The sequence below is a fragment of the Columba livia genome, chromosome 6, assembly GCF_036013475.1.
Source record: "Columba livia isolate bColLiv1 breed racing homer chromosome 6, bColLiv1.pat.W.v2, whole genome shotgun sequence".
NCBI lineage: Eukaryota > Metazoa > Chordata > Aves > Columbiformes > Columbidae > Columba > Columba livia.
In genome coordinates, this window is record NC_088607.1 from 25,562,394 (window position 1) to 25,581,318 (window position 18,925).

The following is an 18,925-nucleotide window of genomic DNA, read 5'->3' on the forward strand; positions in this document are numbered from 1 at the left end:
CCTTTATATACAGATAGTGAATTTTGAAGTAACATATGACAGAGCTTTTCAAAATCCCAATGTAAGTCAAAGTCAGATAAAATCTAGTCTGAAACTAAAAATGGTATTAAAGCCTTTCAGAACTGAGGAAGCCATTGAAACTTGGTTAAGGCAATCTGTGTGAGCATAAACAAATGGTTAGGCTGTTTCACAACTCTGATTCATTTGTTTTCATTGATAACAGACCTGTTAGACAGTCAGTTAACAAAAAATGGCTTTATAAAGTTTCAAAACCACTTAACTTTATCCTTGCTGCCTAACAAACACAGAGTCATTTCCATACTACTAAACAGGTAGGAACTCATTGAGCTTATTCATATTTGCACACTGGTTATTTTCACTCATGTTCTCTGAAACCAACTTATTAATGAAAACAGCCGTCAGCAACCACATAAAAAGCAGCTTAACCAGTTTCATACCTTTCATAAACCTGATTAAACTATTTACAAAGATTTATTATGTAGGAACAACCAGAGTACTTTTCAACAAAGTCATCTGTACTCAGCCATTTCATTTCCTGTACCCTGTTTGGTTTTAGTTCTTTTGGCAGCTGTCGGTGCAGTGAACAAGAGCAGCTGTGGTTTCCTGTCAGCGCTGGCCACCAGCACGCACGTCACCGCACAAGCACAGGGAAGAGTGATCTGACCCCAGCCTTACTTCAGCTACCACCCAGCATCAGTCCAGTCGTATAAATACTAAGTTTGGATTGTGAGCAACTTGAGTTCCAACACACAACAGAACTGCTTATCTCCATGTTCTCAATAGGGTGAGGAGGCTTCCAAATAATTTTCCTTTCCAGCAAACAGCTACATTGCAGAAAAGTTAGTCTTTAAAATCTAGACTTGTGTGCTAGACATACTGTGAAGCCTACCACCTAAATGACCATTTTGTAAAGATTCCTAAAGCACAGAAGCACACCAAAAGAAAAAGCCTTCTTGAGTTGCAAAGCTTTGCAACCCCTGAAGTAGAATTAAAGATTCATTTCTACACCAATTAAAAAGGTAAGCACCAAAGGATGTTATTTCTGAGTTCTCTCAATGAGGTGCAAAAAAACCCACAAGCTATAAACTGAAAAAAAGCATGTTTCACTACCTAGTGCCAGTTTTCCTGAAAAGCTCTTCTCTTGACCCAACAAAGAATCACCTGCACTACCATGTAGTGACAACTGTGACACAATCAAGTTGACTTGCGTTCCTACACATTTTGGGAGGAAAGAGAAGAGTAGGATAAGGACTAAGTAACTTCCTACTTTGATTAACTGTGGTTTAGGTTGCCAGGATTTGGGTATTAAGCATCATACTTGAACTGAAACACGACAGCCAAGTTTCCCACTGATATGTAGAAGTTTGCCTATGCAAAAAAGGTAAGACTGATCTGGAATTTGCACTCATGCAGCCCAACCCATGTGGGTCTGCCATTCCATTTCTGTTTCAGGCCACAGTCATCCATCCAGCCACAAGCCTTATTGTCAAATCAGGCCTCTTCTCACATTCATTCTGCTATTTCTACTTGCAGGCAACAGAGAAGACAGCAGAGGAGGTACAGAAGGACTAGCAGCCAAGGAGCTGCTGCATTTCTGCTAACAGGTATAATCTGCAGGCACAGTGGAGTTCTGAACTTGCTTCATAAAGATCAACCTGGCATTAAATTTGGCACTTTCCAGATTTGGGCCAGACTACTAAGCAGTGGTTGGGGTAGGTTTCACCCTAGAAGAGAATGAGCAGGCGAAGAAATTGATGATGATGTTTATAACAGAAGGAACATAATCTAACTGCTGTAATGTTAAGCTAAAAACATTTAGTAGAAACAGAAGGTGCTGCTAAAATGCAGATAATTCAAATGTTTATTTAGTCTGTTTTCTCAAGTAACTGAGCTGTCTCCAGGTTTAGAGCAGTTAAATCAAGATGCTTTAATTTGATTTACAGTATAAACCCTTCATTAGTTCATGGTTAAATCTGTAAGTGACCTTGTAAAGAAAAATAGTGTATAGGAATAACATACAATCACTGATGAAGTATTCTGGCATGGATGTATAAAAAGAAATGAGGAACAAAATTAAGGAAAAACAACCTTTAAAAGACATAAAACATTTGTTTTCCTGCATCCCATATTTGAACCTTAAAGTGCACTTTGATGATTTGTCTAATCTGCATACAGAACAGTACTTCATATTATCTAAACAGCATCTCATCCTCCAGGCTTATTAGTAATAAATGGGCATGCTATGTACTTTTTCTGCAAATGTACTTAAAGATGTAAGGCCAAATTTGATTACAATTGATGTAACATGTAAACATAAAGAAATACAAGAGATGAGCATATAAAGTACACTGCTCCTTAAAAGAATGACAGATGACAAAGCATCCCTACTTGCTAGAAATTACTTAGCAGTAACTAAAATATGGAACTTTAAAAAAATGGTGTGGGGACCTGATTTTATCAAACTTTACTTTTCAGCAAGTGCAAAGTTAGAGTTCACAATTCTGCATCTGAAAATATGTGGAAGCTGGGCTCCTCTTATTGCTCTGCAAGCCTTCCAGATGTCATCTCATCCCTCCTTTTAAAACGTGGCCTTATGTCCCTTGTTTCTTGCTGGTGTGAATTACTTGCATCAGAGACACTCACTGCAGCAAGTTTTCGCATATCATACTACTACAGGGTCTCAGTTGTATTTCACTGGGCTTTGCTATTTTCTCCCTGTCAAATCTACTAGGTTTCCAGTTTAAAAACCACTTTTAGACAAAAGCTCACATTGTTGGTGCATTTCCAGTGGATCCCATGCACCATAACGGCAGAAATACCTTTACTGCCCCTTTTCTCTGCAGTTTAAGTAGAAATGTTTTACTTCCTCCCATGTTTTTTCATAGCAGGTTCCAAGCACTTGATCTACACTCATCACATGTGCCACTTAAATTTACTACAAAGCCAGATCTGTCATCTGATAGTGAACAAATTCCTAGAGAGCATTAGAAGGTGAAATCCATTTATGATTACTATCCTGAAAGAGTGGAAAGGAAATATCATTTGCAATTCCTTCCCTAAACCCACAGGGGCCAGGGAGCAACATAGGAAGAAAAGGACAAACTGTTGAGACCTAGTATTTTCTTTAGCTGTCATTTCCAACTGCCTTGAAATTTAGTTGTAACTTTCCATGAACATTGCAGTGTTTGCTCCAGTTCCAGTGCAGACAGGCACAAAAAATGCTACTGAAAATCAAGAAATTCTGTTGAGGATTTAGAAATGTAGGTATAATAACAGAAGGTATCCAATCACCCAACTGGTGGTTTTTGTTCATGTACAGAGAATTTTATAATGCTTTGTTGTGAAAACTATAGTTCTTTCAGTTCTGAGCAACAGTAATGTGAAATACTAGAAGTTATCATATGTTAAATACTATCTTGTTACTTCATATGCCTCTGAACTGTATTTTGTTATGCAAGCAGGGATCTTAAGAGTAACAGGTTGTACAGACTCCTTGTAAGCAGCGGCAAAAAAGTAACTTAACCTAAGCAGTGACAAAACAGAATTGTAATAACCATCAGTATTTTCAAAGAAATTACAGCAGAGAAGCAGTAGCTCCACAAAGAGTAAGCTTCAGTCATAGTCAGCTTCAGCTACAACGCAGTCTGATGCTGGTGACTCTTGTTCCAAGTAATCACCAGAATTTATTTTGAGTTATCCTCTTGTGGATAACAAGTAAACATGTCACAGGATGCTCACTACATGGTTGCTTTTGAAAAAAATGGAAACACAGTAACAGGACAGATTATTTGTGCTGCAAAGAGAAAAATCCCCACGTCATATATACACACACCAGCTGAACTGATTATCAAGAATGCATTTACCTAAGAACACCCTTCATACTCTATTCTAGAAGTCAGAGGTCTTAGCTGATAAGAAATAACAGAAAACCTTGCTTATACAACCATCATTATTTACCACAAAGTTTGTCTAAGCTGAAGAAAAAATAATATATTTACACATGACAGCAGCTCTGGTTTGAGACAGTCCTGAAATGGTCTCCAATGCTTAACTGCACTCAAAGATCAGAGCTCCTGAATAAGTTATGCTGAAGGACATTTGCATTTGTTTTTCAAGGAAATACCATCTATCCTGGACTACAAGGGAGTTGGATTCCTCTGAGATCAGAGCTGATGCCACATGAGCTCAGCTGTGGGATACATCCTCCTGGTCCCTTTGCACAGCCAGGCTGTCAGACTCACCTATGATGCCAGCTTTCCCTAGAAAAAACACTTTTGGCTCTTCCTGCATACCCAGCCAGTAACTGCAAATATCTGTTATCTTTCTCTACTGATGTTCTGTGGGTGAACATTCCCATTTTGTGAATGCGGCAGGCAGCATATAATGGGACAGCCTCTCCAGCTCCCAGCTTAGGAGCAGACACTCCAAGCATGGAGTTTCCACACATTTTCCAATAAACACTTCCAAAGCTTGAGTCACACGGAGCAATCACGCCAGCTGTCCTCGCACCCTTCACCTTGCCCGACACCCAGCCAGCGGTGTCTGCGGCGAGGGCTGTGCGACCAGCCGCCCCGACACCTCACACCTCGGCTAACCAGGCGGCCACGCGTGGGAGCCCGGGCCACAGGCCGCCGAGGGGCGGCACAGGAACCGCTCTGCCTCTGCTCCCGCCTTCCCGTCGGAAAGCAGACGGGAGGCTGATGCCTGTCCCCGCCGCAACGGCTGTTAACGGTCGCTGGCCGGGCTGGTAGCGGGGACCCAAGCGCCGTCCCGCGTTACCTCAGGGAGCGGCCGCGGGAAGCGCCCGCCCCGCGGCGGGAGAGCGACCGCTGGGCACAGGAAGGGCAGGGCCGCGGCGCTGCGGGCCCGGCCGCACGGCTCCCCGCGGGCCCGGGCACTGGGGAGGGGGCGTGTGGGGGGCGGCGGGTCTCACCTCCCTTGCAGGGGGTGCGGTGCTGGCTGTGCTGTGCCCGGTAGCCCTCGATCACCTCCCACTCGCCGTTGTCGCGCTTGATGGGGAAGGAGACGCTGAGCACATGGTTGCAGGGCTTGATGATGCGGAGGATGCCGCGGACGCGGTGGCGCCGGTCCTCCATGCTCTCGCGGGTGCGCAGCCCCTCCACCAGCTTGTCCTCCACGATGCTAGCGCCGCGGTCGAAAAACCCCTCCACCATCTTGAAGAAGTTGGGGTCGTCCTCCTTCGTCGCCGCCTCGCAGTAGTGCCGCCGCGGGCACCGGCCCCTGCCCCACGCCGCCGCTGCCGCCCCACCGGCTGCGGCTGCCGCCCCGCCCGGCTCCGCGCCCGCCAGCACCGAACCGGCGGCCAGGCGGGACGCCAGTAGCTCCCCCAAGTAGCGGTACATGGTGGCGGCCACCGGCGCTTCCGCTACGCGCGGAGAGGAGACCGTAGGGGCGAGGCGGCGGATTCCGACGCGGCACCGCTGCCACCCGGGGCGCGGTGCGCCGCCGCTGCCGCCTTTAAGCGGCCTCGGTGTGGGGGCGGGGAAGGGGGGCAGAACCGGCGCTGGCGGGGCAGGCACACGCCGCGCGTCCCAACTGCGCGTGCGCAGCTCGCTCTCCGCCCCGCCCCCGGCGGGATTCGCGGAGGGCAGGGGGCGCGGCGGGCGGGAGTCTCGCTATGGGCGGGACACGAGGGGTGTGGCGAGCATGCGCGCGGCGGGCGGGGCGTGCCCCCGCCCGTTCCCGCACACACCGCGCATGGCCGCGCTCGCACAGCCTGCGGTAGGTTGGCGGCGACCGCGCGTGTGGCGGCGGGTACGCCTCGCTGCCCCTCTCGCCCGGGTTGCTCCCCTTTCCTCCTGCGTAGCTGCGGGTTCCTGCGCGCTCGCGGGCCGCCTCTCCCGCCAGGTGACCGGTAACGGCCGCTGCCGGGCCCCACTATCCGTCGCGGGTGAGCTGCGTTTTAGCCAGTGCTCCGCTCCCCTAATGTGCGCTGGGAAAGCGCTGTTGCTGGTGAGGAACCTGCGGCCAGCAGCCTTCATGTGAACGTGACCCTCTGGCCGCCTTCCAGGGCCGCCTCTCCGGCCCTGCTCCCCGCGGGGACACTGCGGTGCGCTGGGTGACAGGCCTGGCTGGCACGTGCTGCCCCTGCCGTGCAAAACACGTGGTTGCTCGCAGCGCGAGCACAAATACAAGCGCGGGCCTTTCCATAGGGAGCAGTGTACGGAATCCTTCAGGGAAAGGGCGGTTTGTGTAAGCCCTTGTTCTGAGGGGAGCCTCTTGGGAAACCCCAGCTTATCCGCCTGTATTTAAGTGACTGCGCTGTCAAGAAAGGACAGAGGCTTCAAGTCAAACTGCTAATGTGGCTGCTTTGTCTACTCAGGTGTTACGTTAGTAGCATGTTGCCTTTTACTGGGTCTTGGTCCATTGTAGAGAGTTGTTCTTTACATAGCTCAGACTTTTGAATACATCACTAAGAACGTAGTTTTAAGCTGTAACAGCTGCTTTCAGACTGTAGGAGATGGTGTGTCTCAGCATCTTTACCAGGTTCATTTTAGAAGAAATAAGTTATTTGTTCACTTTCTGTAGGATTGGGCAGCTGATTGGAAAATACTGTGAGGGGTTTTTGTGTGTTTGTGATGTTGTGGGTGTGTTTTTTGTTGGTTGGTTGGTTTGTTTAGGCACGTGGAAGACCAAAGCCCTTAGGGTAGGTGTGACCAGGAAGTTGCTTTATCTCAGTGGGAATCTCTCTCACCACTATGGGCATCCAAGGGCTGTGCTGTGAAGCTTGTGGGAAAGTAGTGTAGCTTTCATGTGTATTTGTCAGCAGGAAGCTTAGTCACAGGCTCTTTCAGTGCACATAAACTTTTCAGGCAACTGGTATTCAAATTCTGTCTTCGTTTCATGTTGTTTCTTTATCCTAAGGTTGAGTTGTAGTAAGGACCACTAAAAAGAGAATGGTCGCCTCTTATCTGTAACGAGGGTGGTTTATAACGATATAGTCTAGAGAACAAAGGGCCTTGATAGTACTAGGAAAACAAAAGAAAGAAGCTTGTTCTTAGGCCAGTTTGTTATTTGGGTGTTCTCACAGGTCTTCAGAAACAACCTTGCTGATTTACTGTCCGTGCTGTAGGAGGTTCACAGACAGCTTCTGTTGTGGTGTTCATTTTCAGTTCACAGTACTGCAGTGCTCTAAGCGATGTATTAGCTTTGAGCTATTATTTGATTTCCATTATCTCCAGGTTCTCATTAGCTAAAGCTCAACTTCTGTACAAGTTCTTAAATTTTGTAAATGTGTAGGAAAGAAGTCAGTGAAAGGTACTGTGGCAGTTAATCTTTATCAGCTAATGATTTTTCACCTGGTTTCGTAGGTTATTTAGAATACTATTTCACAGACACAAAAAGTTGAGTGAAAAATACCATCAACCAGTTTGCTCAGGTGTGTAGACTTAGATGAAAATAAAAAGGCTAACATGCGTAGCTCCTGACCTGCCTTCAGCTGTGGCATCTCTAATTTACGAGCTTCACTCAGTTATCAGCTGCTTGCAGTATCAGGCTATGTTTGCGATACACATTTGTGAATGTATTTGAGACTGAGTGTGGGACATGACAGTGTGAGATCAAAGTGGATCTCTCCATGGGTTCAGTCACACAACTATATTTTGTATAATGGCAGCACCACAGTTGTACTCTTTTCTAAACAGGACTGGATTTCAGCAAAATATTCAACAAACTGTGTGCTAAATGCTGAGAATAACCAAACCAATATGTTAAATTTCTTAGTCTTTAAATATTGTAAGTGAAAAGATAACTAGGGATTTCTGTTTGCATGTTTTTATGGATGAAATCATGTTTACAGGTACTTTACCAGCCTCAGCAGATCCCTACCATATTTTTGTTTGCTTTGAATCCCTTGTGGAAACAAGAGTAACCATGCTGCCTGAGGGTATTCAGGAAGAATAAAAGTGATATACCTACCCCATTGCAGTATTCTTATATGGTAAGTGGTGAGCAGTTGATGCAAAATATATTTGTCAGAGGAAAGTAAAATTCACATGCTTTAGAATTAGTTCTAGGAGGTACAAAAGTGATAATTGCAATAATAAAAGATTAACTGTATCTTTTTTGTTCTTGTATAACATATGAGTTGCCATCAGAAGATTGATATTTGAGTAGCATCAGTAAAAAAGAATCTCTGGGATGGATTCAAAGGTAACTTTTTTCTTCAAGATCAGTTTCACTAACTTTGTTAGTTCCATAATGAATGTTGGTCTTAGACCTGCATCTGAAGAGAGGGAGGTACATAGAACTTAATACCTGTGTGATAGGAACTGTCTGTATGATTCATGGACTCTGCAACAGGGTCATATGAAATTGTGTATAGATGATAGACTGGTACAAGATTTAATTTAAAATCTGAAGTGCAGGTGAAGGACACAAGTTGATTTCATTTCCTAAACTGCTTCTAAAACATTTTTATGGTTTTAACAAACTGGTTTCTTATTATATTTGAGACAATAATAACCATTGTATTGTGCCTTCCTGAAGCAATCTACAATTTTAAGGTATGAGTTATCAATTTAATAGCAAATGGGGTCCAATTTATTATGTGTCAGGTTTTAACATCTTATTGAAAATAGTGATCTAAGACAGGAATCCAGTATGTTCTGCTTTCATCCATTATTTTATTTGAACTGTTAGCTATTTGAGAATGTGCAGATGACTAGGATAATCTTTTTCCTATGTCTAGCATCATTTATAGTGGCATCATAAATGGAAAATATATTTTTATTAAAACTAAAAGCTCAGTTAGGTTCAGCTTAATGTTTTCTGTCAATGTCTGTCAACTTGGCTAAAATGTTCCCAGGATATACTGGTACTGGATTCTCTCAGAAGCCAGGACAGCTGTCCCCAGTTTGCATCCCTGTCTACTTACGAGCTTGCCAGAGCAGGTGAGAGGAGAGAAGCTGGAAGTGAGGGGTCCTCACAAGGCTCTGAATAACTCTGCCCCTTGTGTGGCTAAGCCCCTTGGAGCCCAGGGTAACCCTGGGATTGCTTCCAGTTCAGAGGCTTCAGAGTCTGAACACCAATTAGACAGCATGCTCCGGAGGAAAGTTGATCTGTATGGTAGGCAGAGAAATAATGCCTTCTGTGGTAAACAAATTTTCTTCTGGGAAATGGAAACAAATGGCTTTTTAAGTACTCTGCAAATTGAATTACAGTTGTTTCAGCAAGCTTCAGTTTAAGCTGTCAGACATATTAGGTGAAGTTTTTGGTAGTTCTTAACATTTGCTTAAAGAATTGGTTGAGATAAAGTTCAAGTATTGGTTAACACGTACATATAAAGACAATTTTTTTCCTAGTGATTCCAGAAATAATGTGGCAAGCTGTAAAACAGAGGTTCTAACCCACTGGGATAGTTTAGAATATTATACGAATCGAAGCAAGTTCTTGTTCCCCTTTGAATTGCCTATATGAGCAATTATGTTTCCCTTCCTCATTTCACCACAAGTTGTAAAAAACAAACAAACAAACAAAAAAAAACAACAACAAAAAAAACTTATTTTTCTTGGACTTAAGTGTTGTGCTATATTGCTTTATGCAGACCATGGTAGTGTAACTAAATAATTATATATTGTCCCAAACTGTTGCTGAAGAAAAACTGTTCAGCCTCTGTGTTAACAGATCTGTGGATGGCTGAATAATAGTTACTGGGAGAATGGGAGGGTGTGAATTTGTCAGGAATACTAGCTGTAGTCCTATTCATATTCCTCTTGGTTGAAGTCCTGTGCAGATTTTTAACTTGAGATATTCTCAAGTTTTATGGACTGTATTTTCCACCTTCACAATGCTTTGAAGTAAAACTTAATGTGTCATTATAAGATTATTAATTATGAAAGTAGAGATGGCTGTTTCTTTGCAGGAAAATGTTCTAGCATTCAATCTTCAGGATAATGGTGGGTCATGTTGATAAAGCGTGTGTTCTTTTAAATTTGTATGTTTTTATAAAATATACTACAGCCTAAGGAATCTAAGGAATGATTAATGTAATCTGACCCTAATTTTATTTCACAAATTCAAAATTTGTGAATAAGTTGTTATATTGTAAGTGCCACATTTCCTGATCATATTCTTCCTTTTTTATGACAAGCCAGTACACAATACAATACGAATGAAATGAGAAGTGTGACATGGGTTGTCTAGCTTCAGTGTTGCTAGAGAGCTCGCTCTGTAAGACACTAGTACAGGCAACACATGAATTAGATAAATTCCAGAAGATTCCTTTAATTTGTCATCTGTCTATATAAGCACTTTTACATAATGAACACTTGACAAGAAATCTTCATTTTGGTTGTCTCTTTACAACCAATTAGAGGCTCAAGGTGATGAAAAGCTGTTTCGCTGGCAGCATAAGGTATCTATACTTACCTTCTCAGTTTAGAGACTGAGGAGTAAGCTGAGTTTGAAGTTTTGATAAAGACCTATGAATACCTTAACTGAGGCCCATGGGATGATTTTTCTTTCCTTAATAAATAGCTTCAGCTGAGTTCAGGTGGAGAGCAGACTGTCAGGTTGTCTGTATTTGCTCCCTTTGCCTTGATACAAAAGAACCTGAATTTGGTGGTTTTCCAGGCAGGCTTCAGAAGTTACATTTGCACATGCAACAAATCTGAGATGTGCTTTGTGTAATACTGCGGAGTTGGAGAACAGGTATCGGAATTATTTCCTATTGAGATAAAGACTTTAAAGCTTCCAATACTTTGTGTTATTAGTGAGTTGCTTAGGTACCTGTGGTCTGATTATTTGATACTACTCTTAATACAAAATAATGCATAGAAGTATTTTCATGATTGTTAAAGTATAAACTGTTCATGTAAGTAGTAACTTTTTTTGCTTCTCTATAGCCCTGTAAAAATAGGGAATGAAGCTCTTAATTATACAAGTAAGAAGTTGATAGGTTTAGCCTAGCAGGGATTTTCTTTAGGAGATGCTAGTCTAAAGTGAGGGTCTTGTTTTTTATACTTGAGGCATTGCTACAAAAACAATCAGTAGCTGAGCAAAATAATATTTAAGCTTATTAATTTTTACTTTCCCAAAACTTCTGCAACAAGATATTGTTCTTATTTTACAATTCTCCCAATAGAATTATTAATCTATTTTTTCCAGAATGTAAATTTGACAGGGGTTCCTAATTCTCTTGGAAAACCCTTAGTAAGTGGACCACTGTGCAAGCAGTTCAGAGTAAGTGTCAGAGGGTAGTTTCCTGAGCTTTTAAAATGTTAATTCTGCTGCAGAAGTCAAAAAATACTTAATAAATCCTGATAACTACCTCATGAGTAAATACAGCTTTGATTGCCCTGAAAAGTGGTGGTGTTTATGTTTATCAGCTTTAAAGACCGTCTGCCTCTTCTGTTTACGTGGTTGCTGTGCATGGTGACTGAGGGAGATTGCCAACTGGTTACTTCAGCTCTGACAGAACAGATATAAAAAGCTCTTCATGTATACAGGAGAGATAATGTCCTCATCTCCTGTTTAGACAGTCTGTAGTTATGCAAAAATTTTCTATGCCATGTTTTGGTACTGTTACTGTCAATACATTACTGATAGGCACTGCCAGATAATATAACTGAGAAATATAAAATATGTTTTTTATAACACTTTCTGTAATGCCAAATCTGGTTTTCAGATGGGTAGGACAAAAAGTAACTTTCTCTGGAGGCTACAGATCTGATGTCGTAACAAATTAATCTCATTTCAGTGACCTTTCAGTCAACATGTCCCTTCCTGAAGTAGTAGGGGCTTTTGTGGGTCAATGTGAAGGCTTTGCCTTTTCAGTTCCTGGATCAGTGAGAATTTGTTAAAGCAGCACTTTTGTGTCTTTGTGGAATAATCTTTAGCTTTTGCTTGCTTTTTCCTTACTTCCGGTTTCAAACACAAAAGAGGGGATGATACTTTTACCAAACCCAGTATATTTGAGATTCCCATCCAACTGTTAAATGTGTCTGAAATCAGCTGATGAAAGAGCCGGTAATGTGAAAGGTGACAGGTATACAGGCATTAAAAACTTCAGAGATACATGGTGAGCATGTGAGATTTGTTCCCTTAAATAGGATTAGGAAGGAAAGAAAGTGCTTTAGTCAGTTTATTTACTGGAATTTATACTATTTCCATTAGTTATTTCCACTGTCTCATTTAGTCAATACAGTGAACAACAGATAGTATGATTTGCCGGAGTGAACTAAGGATTCTTTGAAAGTAACATTTACAATTAAAATTGACATTTTTTTTTGCAGTTCTTGTTAGCCTTGGATGTCTGGCTAAAAATTATACCTAGGATCTTAACAGACTGGAATCACAGCATCAGAAACTGCAAAACATTTTTTTTTTCTTGCTTTAATACTCAATTGGCAATCAGAAGTTGTTGACATAAACCAAGTGTATTGTTTAAATAACAAACATTAAAGCTCTCATGAACTAGAGAGTACTAGTCTTCTGTAATGCTTTTGTTCGGATTTCTGTTAACAAAATCAGCTTTATCATCTTTCACTTTGGAAGACCAGTTATTGAAGTCCATATTGTTAACATATGTCTGAATACTTAACCATTTGGAAGATGTTGGTGGATGAAGCCCAAATACAAAGAAATTAAGAATTGCCTCTGAAGTTTGTTGGTACAATTGAAACTGACATTGTTGATCAGGAAAGTCCAGGAGTGCATTGACTGGTATTTTTCAACACATTATGGATTTCCTGAAAAGATAAAGTCACTAGTTGTGCTGGATGCTAAAAATGTGGTATCTTTTCGTAGACATCTTTCACAGACCTCAAATTGTTCATGGTGCCCACTGGTTGCAGAGATCCAGTGCACAAAGTCACTGTTACATTGCTCTTCCCAGAGAAATCTTGGAATGGGAAAATAGGTCATAATAAGAAATACTTCTGGTTTAATTACGTTGTCCCATTTTGAGCCCATTTGAATGGTTTTTAAAATCACTGTGTTATAAAAAGTTATGTATTTTTCTAGTCCTTTTGATGTGTTATATTTAAATGACTTGGTTTATTAATAATTTATTTCTGTGGAAGTGCTGGAGTTCACTAAAATCATATGTTATGTATGGTGTTCAGGTGGTCATATGACATTTATGTTAAATGTATAGCCATGCAGTGTCAAACATAAGTGCCAGCTTATGGAATTGTGGCAAAACCTACATATCTGTCATTGCTGTCATTGCTCAGTGCCGGTGTGGGAGCGGTGGGCACTTTAAGGGGCAAGGGTGGAATGGACCTAGTTGTGTCCAGAGATGTACTGAGCATCCAAGGGATGCTGGCATGAGAACAGTTTGCAATTGCTGCCATAAACTCTCAGCATTGCCACAGAATCTGATTTAGATGTGTGTCTTTTAATTAACAAGCTGCAGATTTTGTGCTGTTTAAGTTTTTCTTGATTATTATTTATTGTCTAATCTTGTCGATGTTGGCAAGATGATGTTTAGTTTATCTGTCTTTATCTCTTCTGTTTTTTTTCGTTTGAAAGTCAGTAGGTTGAAGGTAACCTTATTTTGAAATACTGGTAAAGTAGAGCCTCTGCACATCATTGGTAACAGTTTTTTCTGATTTCAGGAGGAGTATTTACTGCTGTCATCTGACTAAATGTGTTAAAATTGTTATGCAATTTGTAAAAGCTTATCTTGATTGCTTTTGTTTTGTCTTATCAGTTTTTCAGATAAGCTAGTATTTGGCTTTAATTTAGTAAAGGAAAACTAGCAGGCAGTCTAATGTATACTTTTAGCCGATTTACCATTATCACTAGAGATCAGCTTTCTTGAATAGAGTGTATGCTGTATATTCATCTCAGGTTTGTAGTCTACATTAGCATTGTGGCAGTTATATAAATAAATGTAGCAGTTATATAAATTAACATACCATTGGGCTATATAAACAGAAATTTAGCTTTTTCCTCATGTGACAAATGTTCCATAAAAGTAGAGAAGGAAGGAAGGAAAAAGAAGCCAGTCTCCTTCACTGTTCTGTTTCCCCTGTACACTTCATGCCTCACCTACCAGTGAATCCATACTTGTAGTGCAAGTCCATTAGTGCTATTGAGTTTTAGGTTTAATTTATTCTTGTTTATTACATGGTTAATTCAGTGAAGGTTATTTTAAGTCAAAGAAATTAACAGGCCTGTTAACTAAAAGATACCTTATTTGCCAAATGTTGTGCTCATCACTTTTTTTCTCTGAGTGTATGAGTCTTAAAGTTGCGTTAGAATATCGTGCGCTGCCTCAGAACTTAAATTTTAAAGTAATTCTTAATGTTTTGAAAATTAAGGCTTAGTTGTGTTTGTAGGTTCTGCACAGTATATAAAGTAAGAAAGAACCTCTATCAAATATTGTATGAGGGTCAAGATCAAAACAAACCAAAAAGTAGCACCAGATGCCCTGTGTTAAAATCAGCTTTGAATAATTTGATTATTTTATGCTGGTATAAGTCTGCACTTGAGGCCTCAAGTAGGGACTAGAAGCATTTGAGGAGGACAATAAGTCTTAGATTGCAGAAAGAGAGAAAATTGCAGATGTAGAAATGGGATAACCAGAGTTGATGAATGTTAAAATCTCCATGGTAAGCTGAAAAGTTGAGATAAAAAGGATAATTTTCTGTCTTACCCAAAAGGCGAAAGAATATGCATTGGGGAATGATAGTGCAATGTTTAAAATAAGAATATGAAAGATTCGCAGAGTGAGTTCTCCACTTGTTTAAAATGTAAGTACTTGTATTCTGAACCCTGGGTTTCCTAAATTAAAGAGATAGGCATAGGTAAAGGGACTTAACAGCTGGTTCCCATTTGAGATTAGGGTTTTAGCTTTCTTGGGAGCAGAACTTATTTGTTTGCCAAATTGAGAAAGGAGCATGAAGGAACATCATAATGTGTAAAAGAATTAAGGGCTACACAATATGATTACACAGTTCTTAATTCTTTTATATATTATGATGTTACCTTTGTCTCTTCTATATTTGCCTTTTTTAATGAGGAATACAGTTTAAATGGACACTGCTTTGGATTTATTTTTTTTTTCCCAAGGTTAATCAAATCAGGTACTTCCACTTGCTTATTTTGTGAAGATTAAAGCCTTCCATCCATCACTTGCTATTTTTTTTCTGTTATCTGACAATTCAGTTTTCTGCGTGGTTTTTCTGTTGGCAGCAGCAGTTCATAATATGTAGTATAATATGTTGTAATATCATACAAGTTCCTGTAGAGAAAAGCTTTCAGTTAACATAATATTTTGATTCTCTCTTGTCACTGATACCTTGTATTTAATGAATGAACACTATCTTTATCTTGGGGAAGATGCCTTCAATTATTTTTTAAATCTCATTTCCATACCATAAACTGAATCTCTGTTTGTTGCTTTTTAGGTTTGTGCTCATAGATATGATAGCTTAGTTTTATGTATTTTTATTAATCTCTTTCTTCTTCTGCTGCAGTATTTCATAATTGTTAACATCAAATGTTGCCATATTTCACTTAATGTTTGTTGTTATGAGCTCACGGTTCCTAAGCTGCCATTAACTTGGAAGATGTACTAGTTTTAGCTGCAAGATAAAGCTTTATATAGTGTAAACGTCAATAAAGTTCTTGCAATGAGATGTCAGGTAACTCAGAACATTAGCTAAGGTAGAACAAACTGTACTGCTTTTTGAATTCCTTTCTCTGGTCAGTTGTAGAGATTATTAATCTCTGGAGAAAGAGAATAGGTCATATGTTTAATGTACTTGCTTTTTTTTGTTTTCTACTTCGTCTGCTAATTTTAAAATCTTTAAAGTAAACTTATATAAACAAATCTTTTTTGTGAAATTTATGGGAAGGGTAAAGCCAATGTATATTTACTCACTACATGTTATGCTCAGTACTACAATAGCTGATCATTTGTATTCCACATGCTTGCTAACAGAAGCAAGTAAAATCTGGAGTTACTGAAATCATTAGCCAAATACATACAATAGTTTGATATGGAATGGGTAGCAAGTTCCCTGTGTTTCTTCAACTCCCTGCATTAATCATAATTTATTTTACCTCTAATTTTCCTCTTTTAGGTCTTTACAGAAGTTGAAATCCACCTGTATGCACATGAAACTGAAGTGCCGTGAGTTAGACATAGCTGTAACTGTCTTTCTGTAAAAGTGTGTCAGTTGATGTAGAATAAGGGCAGGTTACAAAAGACTATTCAGAGGTACTCTAGTACCAAACTCATTTGTGTATTGGGGCATTAAACAGAATTCTTGGTACAGATACATTTCTAACATTGGCACTGCCGTTTTTGTTCTATGTGAAAACTTACGACTAGTGTTTTTCTTTTGGCATTTTTCTGAAGACTACTGTGATTTTTGCTTTATATAGCAGCTCATGGGGTTGTATGGATAAAAACTATGTTAGTACGCTAGTAGCCACACTGGCCTTGTGTACACTATCAGTCATATTGTTTCTATCCTACGAAAGAGCAAGTACAGAACTTGAACTATTTGGCAGACAGAAAAAATTGTGTTTGCAAACAGGATTGCAATTTCAGTACACAAAGTATTAAGTAAACTATGAGGTGAGTGTCTTTCCTCATTATATTGAATTAGAAGCAATTTATAGTTTTGCTTCAGATGGGAGCAGCTTCTGCATGAAGGCAAATGGATAAATAGATAAACCATCCTTAACTCTTTGTACTTTAGAAGCTTTGAAAGTTACACAACTTAAAATTTTGTGGTTCCTTCATGCTCTTGTATTTCTGGTTTTGTCAATCTAGTTTGGTGGTAAGACTGCTCATCTAGAGCACCAGCTTCTTTTTGAAGAAAGGTGCTTTCCTCTAGGTGGGTTGCTGGTGTACGTGAACATGTTAAGTGTGCATACAGCTGGCTGCACTTTCTCCCAAAGCACATGATGGAGGAGTTAGGGGTGGGAAGAATGTTCCCAGGTATTAAAATGATGAGGAGGAAATAAATGTTGAAGACTTATCACATTAGCTGTGAGTCAGGCAGATGGGCCTGGTCTCACCTCCTTAGTGTAGTACAACTCACAAATGAGCACTATGTAGTACTGCAAGTAATAAAATAATTTCTAAAAATTATTGAATTAGGGCAACTGAGTAAAACTACATAGCAATTGTTACATTAGCATGGTACAGAAAATAGTCAAGGTGTTGTCTCTAACATAAAAAGTGAAGAAAATGATGTGTCTTCACTGAGAATATGGGTACGGGGAGTTTTTGTCAGTGGTTATGCTGCTATGCATTATGATTTAAAACAGTAGAGAGAGACCCAAGGTGGCTTGTAACAACATACCTTGAGGTTTTTTATTTTTGCTTGAGGTGTTTTCAGACAGCTGAGTTAACATGGGAAAGGGAAGATATATGTACAGGTCATATCCATGTTTTAAACATTTTATTCACAGACTTTGTTCAATTGTGACTTTCATTTAAATTTTATGGACATAGTAGGATAGAAGTCAGATCTACTCTTTTTTTTTTTTCAACTATAATAAAATTATTTTGAATAACTTGTTGAAGTGCATTGCTGCCTTAAAGTCTGAGAGAAAAGTTACCTCTTTGAAATAGGGAAATTTGCATCTAAAAGGCACCTTTGGCTCAGTCAGCTGTGTTGATAGTTACTCAGTGTCACCTGTTATCTGTTAAAGCTTAACTAGTTGGCTAAACTAACATCTATCTAAACCATTGACATTAAAGGCTTATATATTAAAAAGCTAATGCTGATTTTCTTTATGTATCGTATGTTTTTGTCAAGTAAACACTAAAGGACTTTAAAACTTTATTTTCACTTAGAGAAGTTTTGCTGTAGTTTTCACTAACTTAAAATACTCTGAAATTTTTGTCTTGATTTTTCTGCAGTGCTCTAGTACATTAAGAACTTTACTCCTTAGCCATAATACCTGTGAAAGAACATTTGCTTGCCTGACATTCATACAGTTCTATGAAAAGGTCGGTAGGTTATGTTGCTTCTGTAGCCACAATAAGGAGCAAGTGTGTGCAGTGAACCATCTGTGATCTTTAGTGCTATTCACTGTTGTACAGAGCCAGCTTGGCTGAAGTCTGAAGGTTATATTTCCTTAAGGGAGCTTTATCTCTGAAAACATCTTAAACCCCTCAACTTCTAGACAGAAGTTGTTATGGCTGAAGTGTATTACTGAAGGTGTATGTAGTGTATGCAATAGGAGGATCCTAAAATATCCTGGAAAGTTCTTTACAGTAATATTAGAGATTTGGATATAAAAGTCAGTACTGCCCTGTAGTTAACATTTGTCAAGGGGATTGTTTAAAATACAATGCTCACATCAGAAGCATGTGTTATGAGCTTTCCTTTTGAGACCTCAGAGTTATAGAAATTTTCTGCGAAGCCAGCTTTCATCTTCCCAAGATGTGAATGTTTTGAGGACATCAGCTCTTTAGTATACCAGATTGCCAGTTACTTTGAACCTCACAAAATATACTAATGATAGCACATGAGGGATGTAGTTGTACACTACAGAAACAGATACAAGGTGCAGAATGTGGCTTGGGGTGGGGAAAGACTAGAAGAGGTCTGGTGCCATAGACTCAGTCCTGCCAAAAAATATTTGCTGTTGTTGCTGTTTACAGAAGGGTTAAATATTTCCTCTCCTGAAGAGGTCCTGCATAAACAGTGAGGATGTAAATGAACTCGTGATTGAGCTGTTGGTCTAAAGAAGTCTTGTGGGCTTGTATGCCATCTGGCTTTTTCTGGAGCTGCTTGTGTAGTTCCTAGTTTTGCATGTCCTTGGAGCACGTCTTGATCTAGTGATGACTTGTGTGCTCCTAGTATGACTCATTTGAGTGGGTGGGTGTTCGTTTGTTTGGTTTTTAGTTAACAGACGTTGAATTTGAATTGTTTAGTGATGCTGACAAATTAAAAATATACCAGACTTG

At 40.0% G+C, this 18,925-nt stretch overlaps 2 protein-coding genes across 16 annotated transcripts in view; one reads left to right on the top strand and one right to left on the bottom strand.

The window, feature by feature from the left end:
- LOC102097566 (glutamate dehydrogenase 1, mitochondrial) overlaps positions 1 to 5,522 on the bottom strand; it is a 29,403-nt gene extending 23,881 nt beyond the window's left edge. Inside the window, exon 1 of the mRNA XM_065067600.1 lies at positions 4,955 to 5,522. Within this exon, the coding sequence (XP_064923672.1) occupies positions 4,955 to 5,384 (430 nt within the window). The 5' untranslated portion in view covers positions 5,385 to 5,522. The remainder of the gene's footprint in view (positions 1 to 4,954) is intronic.
- A 112-nt stretch (positions 5,523 to 5,634) lies between these two features.
- Positions 5,635 to 18,925, top strand: part of SHLD2 (shieldin complex subunit 2) — a 35,821-nt gene continuing 22,530 nt past the window's right edge. For 6 of the 15 annotated variants that reach the window (XR_010473528.1, XM_065067588.1, XM_065067598.1 and 3 more), the window contains exon 1: positions 5,635 to 5,763. The gene's annotated coding sequence lies outside the window, so the exon portion shown is untranslated. The other 9 variants (XM_065067587.1, XM_065067591.1, XM_065067589.1 and 6 more) reach the window with 7 other exon arrangements.